This window comes from Mytilus galloprovincialis, chromosome 13 (assembly GCF_965363235.1).
Source record: "Mytilus galloprovincialis chromosome 13, xbMytGall1.hap1.1, whole genome shotgun sequence".
NCBI classification, from domain to species: Eukaryota; Metazoa; Mollusca; class Bivalvia; order Mytilida; family Mytilidae; genus Mytilus; species Mytilus galloprovincialis.
Genome location: NC_134850.1, coordinates 820,203 through 833,864, shown reverse-complemented (window position 1 = coordinate 833,864; position 13,662 = coordinate 820,203). Strand labels below are relative to the sequence as shown.

Here is a 13,662-nt window from a genome sequence, read left to right as displayed (position 1 = left end):
GTGTTGTCAAATATATTAACCATGTCATTTACATATAAGGAAAAAAAAGTTGGACTTAAAATACAGCCTTGTTTTACTCCCACTTTTGATAAAAATGACGTTGTTTCGCCTTCTGTAAACTTAATTGAGTATTTAACTTCAACATACATATTTTTCAAAATATTGAAAAAACAGCCTGATAAATTATAACAGGACAATTTATACAATAATGCTTCTCTATTAACTGTATCAAAAGCCTTCTTAAAATCAATATAACAGACATACAATGATTTAGATAGCTTGAAGGCCTTATCAATAAGACATTTTAAGGTTAAAATATGATCACTAGTTCTACAGTGTTTTTTAAATCCAATTTGTTCACTACAAACAATATTATTTTCCTCAAGAAAATCATCCAACCTGTTTGACAATATTTTAGTAAAATTTTTTCCAAAACAACTAGATAATGCAACTCCTCTATAATTAGAGGGGTCATTGAAACAACCACCTTTAAAGATTGGTTTTATAAAATTGTCTCTCCATAAATCAGGGTAGGTTTCACATTTTAATATAGCATTGAAAAAACAGACAAACACCTTAGGATTAATATTACATGTAATTTTTAACATTTCATTCAATATACCATCAGGCCCACTTACCTTTCCAAACTTCAGCTTCTTTGCTGCCTTCTGTACCTCCTCAGTTGTAACCTCAGAATTTAAAATTTCAATGTTTTGATTTTTGTAAGAAGATGTGTGAGTATCTTCATTTTCATAACTATTTATATGATCTATATTCATTAATTTATTAAAATAATTCAACCATTCCTTTGGGGATATATTACAACTGGGATCATTACTTGCTTTTTCTTTTAATTGATTTACTGACTTCCAAAATTGTGATGGATTCTTGTCTTCAGATTCTAAAATATTTTTTAATAATTTATTTTTAAAAAGTCTGTTTTTTTCTGGTTAATTTGTTAAATTCCTTTTTATTTAAAGCAACTTTTTGTCTCAAATTTTTGTCCCAAGGATTATTACTTAAATTCCTTGCCAATTGTTTCACATGTCTGTACTTAACTTCACATTCATCATCATACCACAATTTTTTCTTTTTTCTCCTTTTCTGAAAATCTGATTTATTTGACATATTTTTTATATCATTTTTACTTTTTGTTGTAGCACTTATCAAAAAAGAAGAAAATTCAGAAACTTTTTCATTTAATTTTATACCAGAACCTTGCTTATCAAGTGAATTATTAATGTTTTCTAGGTCTTTACATAATTTTTCAAAATCAAAATTTAATAAGGTTGACTTAAAAGGAATTTCCTTCCTATCATTCCATCTAATGTTTCTCATACTTTTCTTTAAACAGTCTTGTAAATTTCTATCAGTAACTTGAGATAAAATTTTTACATGTATAGGACAGTGATCAGATAGTATACATGGTATAGGATTGAACTCATCTACCTTAAAACTCACAAAGTTTTGTAAAAAATTTGAGTTACAAATGCAATAATCATCAATTGAGGCTCCAATATAATTATGATATGTTGTTTTCCCTATTGAATCACCAATGGTTCTACCATTTAAAATTCTAAGTTGTGCATCAATGCATAAATCAACAATATTCTTTCCATATTCATTTGTGTTTTGATGTATTTCAGTATTACGAAATTTTTGTATATTATCTGCCACATAATTAAGCGGTAAAAAATTGTCAAGAACATGATCTGAGTCATTTACTATAAAATCTTGTTCCCCTTTGTTAATGGGAGCATTTAAATCCCCCATAACCATAATATCTCCCATCAGACTAAATTTTGAAATATCCCTCTCTAATTTTTCAAAAATTATTCTATCACAATTTGTCTTTAATGTGTAAGAGGAATTCTTTGGAGAAATGTACACAAAACACAAATATAAATCTTTAGAAAATTTGAAAAACCCTTTGTCTAATTTGAACCAAAGCATATCTTTTTCTGACTTGTCAACCAATTGAATACCATGTATAATACTTCTTTTAATAAAAGTTGCGAGACCACCACTTGGTTTCTTTGATTCATTTATACGACAGTTCATAAAACATTTATAACCTTCATATTGTAAAACATCTTTTGAGTTTGCATGTGTTTCTGCTAGGCATACTATATCAGATTGCATATATTTACTTATATCTCCATCACTCAGTTTACTTGATCTTTGTTTATTTATATTCCTAAATAAACCATTTACATTCCAGGAACTTATAGAAATGCATTTTGACACTTTAATGCACATTATTATAAATGAAAATGACCATTTCAACAGTACAGACTTCAGCATATTATCTAGTATCTTAATTAGCCAAGAGTTATCTTTCTTGTTCCATAAAAAAATTTTCATGAGCTTTTCATCAAAGCATCATGCAAATGAAGTCACTGTAGCAGAACAATAATATCCCCCTTAAAATTTCTTCAATTGCACGCGGTGTTTGTATTACATGTATAATGAATGATTACAAAATGTATCTTCCTAATTTTGAAGGACTGTACAGAGTTTTTACAGAGTCCATTAACACCAAGATTATTTTTCAGTTGACATTCTATAATCATGATAATAACGTATTAATAGCTAACTGATTCAAAGATGAAAATTGTAAACTCTCACAATGAATGGGATCCTTTAGAAGAAATCATATTGTGAGTACCAGACTTTTGGTGTACACCTCAAAAAGAACCTGGATATCTACCTACTAGCAGGTATGGAAACTTTTGTGATAATGAAAGATTATCGGTGATCATCTCAATGAGATTGATTTTCTCGCTTGAGCCGGGATGGCTAAAGTGAGAAAAGCAATGAGTTGAAATGACCAATGATAATCTGTTTATTGCTATTTTACTTATTACCATGATAAAGTTCATTTCAATTTCTTAAGCAACGTCATGTGTCTCCTGAGTTTCTAGCGAAAGTTTTCTATCTCAAGTGAGAAGCATGATATGAAAAATTATCACAAATAAATTATAAAGATCAAAGGAAAAATGCATAAAATAGCGATAATCATGTATATGAATTAACTATACTATACAAGAGGGTGGTAAAGAGGGGTACTGTACACGGAAACAAGTGAAATAAATATCTCAAAAACATTGCACGAAAAAATAAAAATTGGGAAAACGAAGCACGAGAAATAAAATCGTTATTATTAAGGAAAAAAGTACCAGAAGTTATTACTCAGCCGTTCTTGGAGATCATGCAGCAATTATTAATGGACATGCAGACCTTGTGGTTACCTTTTAGCATCTGATTAGAACAAAATATTATTTATAGTAATTTGATGAACTTTATTACATACCAAACATATACAATAGAAATGCAAAAGTAGATGTGTAACAATATACTAATCAAGTTCTATTAGATTACTCAAGTTTCAGAAGGTATTATACTGAACACACTCACTGTTAATAAGTCCCGGTTTACTTTTTAATCAAAATTTTAATGCGGGACACGCACGAGAAATTAAGAGTACCGACACGAAACACGGAAAATAAATAAGAGGAAACACAAAGCATGCACATCGAACCAAACACGAGAAAAAGAGAAATAAAACGTCAAAACACGAAAACACGTAAAATAATTAGAGCAGCAATAAACAAATAATGAACCAAAATTAAAAGAAAAACCACACACGACTAACAAAGGCTAGAGTTTCCGAATTGGGACTGGTACATGCATGCAGTGGGACTAAACAAGTATTGTGAGATCTCAAGCCTAGCCAACAATGGCCAATATGATATAAACATACACACACCAATATATATACACAGTAAACATAGTTTACCGGAGAGCCATATTTTTCATTTCAAAATTAATTGTCATCTCAAGAACGTGATTACCTATATAATCAATCAAATTGTTCCCCTAGAAGGGAGATGAGGCCCAGGCCCCCTGGATCTGCCTATCCTCTTACCACTGACTATAACAAAGTATCTACTTATGGAGAGAAGCAATTCCATCACACATATTTGTCTAAAAGTATATATAAATGTTCTGCAATATAAAAGTAATTAACAGTGATTATTGTGATTATTGCAGTAGGATTAAATTAAAATATAGGATTGAAATTTGATCTTAATTATTAAATATCATTTCATATATTTTCCAAGAACAGGAAAACAGAGCGATGAAGACATACACCAAGCAGCTCTCCAGATTGACAACTTAGAGAGGGTACTTAGATTCCAGTGTAATGTCACAGTCAGGAGACCTGATAAAATTGATTTTACACAACCCGTGAGGACACCGTTCTTTTCAATTGAGCATCAACATGGAGCTTCCTGTCCACGTGACACCCTGCTGGTAATCGGGAATGAAATTATTGAGTCCACTATGAGCAGTAGATCTCGATATTTTGAGTCTATGGCATACAGGTAGATATTAGAGTGATAAGCATTGTTTTAACCATGTGTACAACCAAAAACAAAACCCCAAAAATTATGCCTAAAATTAGAGGAGGAGAGTTAAAGATACTGTGTTATTTTATTTGGAATATTTTCAATTAAAAAAAGGAATTCCATTACCCAGACGATCCATAAGATTCTTACGTTTGTACCTCATTATAAAAAGGGTTTATATGAAAAATAACAGCAGTCCTACAATGGCAGAAAAAAAGAAGGAATTTAAATGTAAATTGTTTTATTAAATTTTCTATTTTGCCATAATCTGTATGTATAAAATTGGTATTTTACAATTTTTTGCTCAATACTGTAAAAATAAAAAAAAATAATCTTGCAGGACAATACTGAATGATTATTTTGAGAAGGATAAAGACATGTTATGGACGATGGCTCCCAAGCCCACCATGTCAGAAAACATGTATAATGTAGACTTTCCTTTTGACACAAATTGTCAGGAACGTAAAGACTGGATACAAAATTATAAATATGTAATCAATGAAGGAGAACCGGTAAGTATTTATAAATTAAAAAAAATGAAGGATATCAGACAAAAACTTTTGTGAATACCAATTATGCCAATTTTTATGCATTGATTTTTTTTATATTTTATTTTATGTTAACTATTTGTCACTGTACAGCCTTCAACAATTAGCCAAATTCATACTAATTTTTTAGCAATTAAAGGCCTTGCATGAGGAATTGTGAAACAATTTAAACAAGAAAACTAACTGCCTGATTGATACTAAAACATTTAAAAAGAAAAACAAATATAGCAGAGAGCAAAAATACACTGAATTACTGGCAACTGACTTGGTAAAGATTGACAATAGTTGAAGACCAATATGGCGATTGATATTTATATAAATGTGTCGTCGGCCTCAAACCTTTTGTTGTCTGGGAGACTATAAGGTTGAAGTCACGTTTTATATCGATCAATTTTATTCTACTGCCATTGACAAAACCACATGGATGGCAGACAACATGAACTGTTACCTGCCTACATGCAGAGGAAATTATGTTCTACATTTCGGGCAGCGAGGAATACAACACATGTGTGACAGGATTGTTTCTCATAGTACGGCTAGTAGATACTAATCCAGCCGTAAGCTTCTGCGCTTTGTTAGTTAGAGCGCTGACTTTTTTACACAGAGGTCCGAGTTAGAATCTTAGAGGACTTTTACTATTTGAAATTAGAATCATGCTCTCCAGATACACATTTAAAGTAGCATAGAGTATTTTGTTTTCATATTGTATAATATTTTTTTAATTTTACTAGTGTTTTGACGCTGCTGAAGTTTTGAGACTTGGAAAAGATCTGATTGTGCAGCAGAGCATGACAGCTAATAGAAAAGGCATTGATTGGTTCAGACGTCACGTGAAATCTCGTGGTTATCGAGTACACGAAGTTCACTTTCCTGGTGATCTGAATCCAGTACATATAGGTTGTACATATTGGAATAGATTTTGTATATCTTATTTGATAAACTGTTGATAAGTGGTTTTCGATTTGGCATGAAGAAAACCAATACCTCTTTATTTTTAATATGAATATTTTTCAAGATGATTGCATGACCTTAGAGTTAGAAGTCCACCATTTTATATTGAACAAATTGACTTTCTCTGACCAAAAAAATATTTAATAGAAGATGTGGGGGTGTATGGATATGAGACAGTAAACCCAAAGACAACATACAGGGGCAGATCCAGCTATTTAAAAAAATGGGGGGGGGGTTCAACTACATGTCCCCATTCCAATGCAATGCTCTTTCAAAAAAAGGGAGGGGGGTTCCAACCTATAATCATGAGAAAACAATAAAAAAAATGTTCTTTTTGGAAGATAAATTGTTATCCTATTATGCAATGAATACACTTTTTTAAGTACGTGTTAATCACATTTTTTATGTTATTTCTTCATACACAGAATAAATGTTACAGCCATTTCTTATAATTTAATTCTTAATTTCATTTTAAACTTGGGTTAATTATGAAAAAAACGTTTATGACGTCACGGTCACATGAAAAAATTATGTCTACGACGTGATAAACAAAACAATGTCAGCTAATCAGGAGACGCGTAACATTTTACAGTAAACAAAAAATTCTGACACCACCAACAAATGATGAAACGGCATTCACCTGGTGTCCCATGTATGATTTTATTGAACTGAGGCCCCTCATGGGGGGTCCTAGTAATCACATAATCACCATTTTTTTGCCAATATAATCACATAATCATTAAATATTTGCTTATCTTTAGTAATCAAATAATCATAAACTAAAAATACAGTCCTAGGTAATCAAATAATCATGAAATATTTGGCTTAATAATCAAATAATCATTAAAAAAACGGCCAAGTAATCACATAATCAAAAACCCCATGAGGGCCCTCTGAACTTGTCCTCAGCCTTATCAAATATTTCATAGGTGATGATTCAGGATACACATCGTTAAAGGTTATAAATTTGTTATTTTATTCTTATTTCAAAATTGAATAGACGCATCACTGGTCCCATTAGTACCACCTACCAATGAAAGGAAAGGAATCCTCGTCAACCCTCCAGATCGACCAATCACAAAGGAAGATAAAGACAGAATATTCACAGGTTCATCTTGGGAAGTGAGTATTTATAAGTTAAATTAGTTATTATAATTTCTTATAACCTGCAACACAAGGAACTAAGCAATGCTCTAAAAACCATCTACTACTCTGATTTTTTACTTTTTGTCAGATATTCAAAATCATCTTGTTTATTTAGCTCACCTGGCCCACAGGGCCAAGTGAGCTTTTCTCATCACTTGGTGTCCGGCGTCCGGCGTCCGGCGTCGTCGTCCGTCGTTAACTTTTACAAAAATCTTCTCCTCTGAAACTACTGGGCCAAATTAAACCAAACTTGGCCGAAATCATCATTGGGGTATTTAGTTTAAAATTGTGTCCGGTGACCCAGTCAACCAACCAAGATGGCCGCCATGGCTAACAATAGAACATAGGGGTAAAATGCAGTTTTTGGCTTATAACTCAGAAACCAAAGCATTTAAATCAAATTCGACATGGGGATTACATTGTTTGTCAGGTCAAGATCTATCTGCCCTGAAAATTTCAGATGAATCGGTCAACCCATTGTTGGGTTGCTGCCCCTGAATTGGTAATTTTAAGGAAATTTTGCTGTTTTTGGTTATTATCTTGAATAATATTATAGATAGAGATAAACTGTAAACAGCAATAATGTTCAGCAAAATAAGATTTACAAATAAGTCTATACTACCGAAATGGTCAGTTGACCCCTTTAGAAGTTATTGCCCTCTATAGTCAATTTTTTACCATTTTTTGTAAATCTGAGTAATCCTTTACAAAAATCTTCTACTCTGAAACTACTGGGCCAAATTAAACCAAACTTGGCCACAATCATTATTGGGGTATCTAGTTTGAAAAATGTGTCCAGTGACCCGGTCAACCAACCAAGATGGCCGCCATGGCTAAAAATAGATAATAGGGGTAAAATGCAGTTTTTAGCTTATAACTCAAAAACCAAAGCATTAAGAGCAAATCTGATAGAATTAAATTGTTTATCAGGTCAAGATCTATCTGCCTTGAAAATATCAGATGAATCGAACAACACGTTGTAGGGTTGCTGCCCCTGAATTGGTAATTTTAAGGAAATTTTGCTGTTTTTGGTTATTATATTGAATAATATTATAGATAGAGATAAACAGTGAACAGCCATTATGTTCAGCAAAGTAAGATTTACAAATAAGTCAACACGACTGAAATTGTCAGTTGACCCCTGTAGGAGTTATTGCCCTTTATAGTCAATGTTTAACCATTTTTCGTAAATCTTAGTAATCTTTTACAAAAATCTTCTCCTCTGAAACTACTGGGCTAAATTAAACCAAACTTGGCCACAATCATCACTGGGGTATTTAGTTTAAAAATTGTGTCCGGTGACACGGTAAACCAACCAAGATGGCCGCCATGGCTAAAAATAGATAATAGGGGTAAATTGCAGTTTTTGGCTTATATCTAAAAAATTAAAGCATTTAGAGAAAATCTGAAATGGGGTTCAATTGTTTATCAGGTCAAGATCTATCTGCCCTGAAAATTTGAGATGAATCGAACAACCAGTTGTTGGATTGCTGCCTCTGAATTGGTAATTTTAAGGAAATTTTGCTGTTTTTGGTTATAATCTTGAATAATATTATAGATAGAGATAAACAGTGAACAGAGATAATGTTCAGCAAAGTAAGATTTACAAATAAGTCAACACTACCGATATGGTCAGTTGACCCCTTTAGGAGTTATTGCCCTTTATAGTAAATTTGTTACATTTTCATAAATTTTTGTCGATTTTTAGAAAATATTTTCCACTGTAACCACTGGGCCAAGTTCATTATAGATAGAGATAATTGTAGCAACAAGAATGGTCGGTAAAGTAAGATCTATAAACACATCACCATCATCAAAACACAATTTTGTTATGAATTTATCTGTGTCCATTGTTTAATATGCACATAGACCAAGGTGAGCGACACAGGCTCTTGAGCGCCTCTAGATTTTTATGTTGTGCCAATACAAATTTTTCCCGCTTATCACAACTTTTCTTATCCATATTCTAATACATGTACATTCTTTAGTTTAAAAAGTTGTTTTTTGATATCTGAATATCTTATGAAATCCTTTTTTATGCCGCATTTATTATGCCCCATTTATGGGCATTATGTTTGTAGGTCTGTGCCTCCGTCCATCTGTTTGTCCGTCCCTCTATCCAGCTTCAGGTTAAAGTTTTTGGCCAAATTGAATTCCGCTCAACTACAAACTTAGTACACATGTTCCCTACGGTATGATCTTTCTAATTTAAATGCCAAATTCAAGTCTTTACACTAATATCACGGTACACTAAACAAAGAATGTGGCAGTATGAGTTGGGCAATTGTGTTTTTTATTTTTTCAAAGGTTTTGAAAGAAAAAGGGTCTGCTCGAAAAAGCGAGACATAACTGATCCTTCATGCCATCGTCAGCATAGTCGGCGTCCACAAATATATGTTTAAATGAAACATTCCTAAATACATCTTCTGTTTTTTTCTAGATATTAGATGCTCCATTCCCTAACAGCATGGTTGTACCAGAGTCTTGTGAGTCTAGTGCCTGGCTGAGTATTAATCTGTTAATGGTAGGACCAGATAAAGCCATTGTTGAAGAAACTGAAATACCTACCATCAACTTCCTTGAGTCATTAGGTATGATAAATCTTGTTTATATGCCTACCATTAATTCCTTCCATCTTTCCATCTGGCTGGTCATAGGAGATGGGGACATTAAGTGTTACCTTTGACCATTAATTCCTTCCATCTTTCCATCTGGCTGGTCATAGGAGACAGGGACATTAAGTGCTACCCTTGACCATCCCTTCCTTATATCTTTCCCTCTGGCTGGTCATAGGAGATGGGGACATTAAGTGTTACCCTTGACCATTAATTCCTTCCATCTTTCCATCTGGCTGGTCATAGGAGACAGGGACATTAAGTGCTACCCTTGACCATCCCTTCCTTATATCTTTCCATCTGGCTGGTCATAGGAGATGGGGACATTAAGTGTTACCCTTGACCATCTCTTCCTTATATCTTTCCCTCTGGCTGGTCATAGGAGACGGGGACATTAAGTGTTACCCTTGACCATCTCTTCCTTATATCTTTCCCTCTGGCTGGTCATAGGAGACGGGGACATTAAGTGTTACCATTGACCATCCCTTCCTTATATCTTTCCCTCTGGCTGTACCATTTTGAAGCTTGATTATAGTTATCAAAGTTACCAGGATTATAATGTCATTCACCAGACGCACTTTTCATGTACATAGGACTCATCAGTGAAGCTGAGATCAAAACTGTTGTAAAGCCAAACAAGTTCAAAGACATAGAAATATAGGGTCAACGCATTTTGACTGCTTAAATAGAACTAGTGCAGTATAAAATGTAATACGCCAGACCCATGTTTCGTCTACATAAGACTGATCAGTGACGCTCTGATTAAAACAGTTGTTAAACCAAACAAGTACAAAGTTGAAGAGCATTGATGACCAAAAATTCCCTAAAGATGTGCCAAATACGGATAAGGTAATCTATTCCTGGCATAAGAAAAGCCTCAGTTTTTTTAAAAATTTAAATTTTTGTAACAGGAAAATAATAAAAATGACCATATAATTGATAGTCATGTCAACTTCTAAGTGCTGACTACTGGGCTAGTGATACCCTTGGGGACTAAATGTACAGCAGCAGTGGCATCGACCCAGTGGTGTAAATAGTTATCAAAGGTACCATGACTATAATTTATTTTAATACGCCAGATTCATGTTTCATTTACATAAGACTCATCAGTGACGCTCATATCAAAACAGTTGTTAAACCAAACAAGTATATAGTTGAAAAGCATTGAGGACCCAAAATTCCCAAAAGTTGTGCCAAATATGGCTAAGGTTATCTATTCCTTGAATAAGAAAAGCCTTAGTTTTTTTCGAAAAATGTTAAGTTTTATAACAATCAAAATTCCTAAAGGATTAAGGGAGAGCATATTCTTCTATTATTCTGTTTATTTCTACAGTAGAATATTTCATCTTAAGGTGGTATAGAAGTATTCTTGGTAGAATTTGTTTATACATTCCCAAAACGAAGTATAGATTGTGATATGTTTAAAACTATAATAAAAATGACACATTTTGTATGGTTTATACAAGAAAAAACACCATTATTTGATTAGACGCTAAACTAAATGATATAATTGAAAATTGAAATACAAGAAGATAACTTTTAGGACGTGCTTTGAGAATATCAAAAGAACAGATAGTGTGCCGTACGTTTTTTTCCCGGCTAAAATACAAAACAGCAAAATTGCATGTAGATTTCTTCAGAAAATGCACTAAATCAAAGTTATATCCCCATAAAATGCCAATTCTAAAAACAAATAAGAATTAAGCAAAAACAATTTGCACTTGTAAACATATCAATATTTATAGTTAAATTCTTATAAATTATTTTTTTTAAATGAAATTCATATTTATAAGCTAACTTCATTCCTCGTATTATTTTGCCAATTCATTTGCAAAATCAAGACCTTATGTTCTCTGTTATTTACAATCCAAGATGGTGAGAGACACACTTACCACCTTAAACAGTGGCTGCACTTATCTTACAGTTCAGGGGAGAGGTATGGGACGGAACTTGATTGTTTATTTGTGAAATTTGGCTTTGACTGCTTCAAAATAGGATAAAATTTCAAATGAAAATGAAAATCTTAGATAGTTGAAAATAAAATAAATGACATATCATATTTATAATAGATATAAAAATATGTGGTATGAGTGCCAATAAGACAACTCTCCATCCAAATCACAATTTATCAAAGTGAAACATTATAGGTCAAAGTACGGTTTTCAACAAGAAGCCTTGGATCACAAAAAACAGCAAGCTATAAAGAGCCCAAAAAAGACAAGTGTAAAACCATTCAAACGGGAAAACCAGTATTACCGTTTTTTTTTTAAAACGAGGAACGAGAAACACTTATGAACCACATAAAATAAGACATTTACAGAACATCAGAGTCCTAAACAATTGCAGAGGATTTAAATGTTTTAATAGGTACCAACCTTCGCCCTTATCGGAAACAATAGTGTAACATCAAAACATAGAAAGCGACAGTGTAAAATATTAATTGAAATGGCTAAACTCAATCAAAAGACATAGTATAAACACAAGTGAACATACACTAAACAAATACATTTAATATTCTTTATTAACGTTGGTTATTATATAAAAATAGTTATTTTTGAAGTTCATTAAAATTTGAGGTGTCAAATGAATCAGTTTTCCATACAGAAATTATTTCAAATTATTTAATCTCAATATATTTCATATTAAATGCATATATTTGTAAACAATTAAGAGTTTTAAAAGTTTCAGATTGATTAATATTTATATATATTTCAGGTATTAAATGTATCCGTGTACCATACAGAGATTCTTACAGATTTGATGGTAGCATTCACTGCCAGACTTCAGATGTTCAACGTATTGGTGAATGTCACAATTACTTTCCAAATATGGACAGCAATGAAAATCAAACAACCACAAACAGCTGAAATTTTACACATTTATGTCTGTTTTATCAACTTTTATATCAAAGCATAATAAACATGGGTTTAAGGATATGATTATTTCTTTTTTTCTGTAATGAAACTGACTTTGTAGTGTATTTGTAAATGCTCTTTTGTTCCGACGTTGGAAAGTTGGAAACTAGCCGAAAAGTTCCGGAGGAACGTATTAACTAGTTACTTTGTTCTTCCTCTGGTTTAAAAGTTCCACCGGAACAAAGTGACTAAGTTCAAAAGTCCCAACGGAACATATCAACTGGTTAGAAAGTTCCTTTTTTGCCAAATTAGTCAAAACCGGAACTAACAAACTAGCCCAAAAGTTCCAACGGAACATATCAACCAGTTACAAAGTTGCATTTGGAGAATTGATACAGGAGGGGGTTATTCTTCCCTCTCTTGAGGGTACTATTAAAACTAAATTTGCATGATAATGCAACTTATTCCATTTTATGTGAGCTATGAAATACAACTTAAACTTTGCTGAGGCAGTTTGTTCTTCCCACTCAGTACATCAAAATTTAAAAACTTTTTCATTATTTCCCCAAAAATTAAGTTCCATGTCCCTTTTCTCCAAAGAAACCCCTTTCAGTGCAATGGGTATTATTGTAAATTAATGCTTTGCTCTTGTATATACTGATACTCATTTTTCCCCCTCTTTCTACAAAAAGGACGAAATATGGTATATTCGGACCGATGTAACTAGTTGTTCTGTTCCGCCAGAACCATTCAACTAGCTACATTGTTCTGGGTCTTTTCAACTAGCACCTTTTTTCTGGAAATTTTCAACTGCACTTGAAATAAAACAACTAGTTGGAAAGTTCCATCGGAACGAAATAAGTAGTTGAAAAGCTCCGACGGACTGAGGCCATACGGTGACCTATAGTTGTTAATATATGTGTCATTTTGTCTCTTGTGGAGAGTTGTTTCATTAGCATTTATACCACATTTTCTTCTTTATATTCAAGAACTTTCAAAGCAGATTGTGTGTGTACTGTCCGACAAAGCAGTCAACAATGTGAAAGTGGTATCATGGCTGTTAATACGATACTGACATTCTTTATAAGATTAAGAGAGAAAATGGGAAATATGTCAAAGAAACAACAACCCAAAC

At 32.7% G+C, this 13,662-nt stretch overlaps 1 protein-coding gene across 1 annotated transcript; it reads left to right on the top strand.

The window, feature by feature from the left end:
* Window positions 1-2,566: 2,566 nt before the first annotated feature.
* LOC143056809 (glycine amidinotransferase, mitochondrial-like) lies at window positions 2,567-12,541 on the top strand. Its single transcript, XM_076229971.1, has 7 exons — window positions 2,567-2,720; window positions 4,125-4,388; window positions 4,753-4,924; window positions 5,692-5,857; window positions 6,912-7,033; window positions 9,498-9,648; window positions 12,388-12,541. Exons 2-7 carry the CDS (start codon window positions 4,348-4,350, stop codon window positions 12,537-12,539), a joined length of 804 nt encoding a protein of 267 aa, XP_076086086.1. The 5' UTR covers window positions 2,567-2,720; window positions 4,125-4,347; the 3' UTR covers window positions 12,540-12,541.
* The last annotated feature ends 1,121 nt before the right edge of the window (window positions 12,542-13,662 follow it).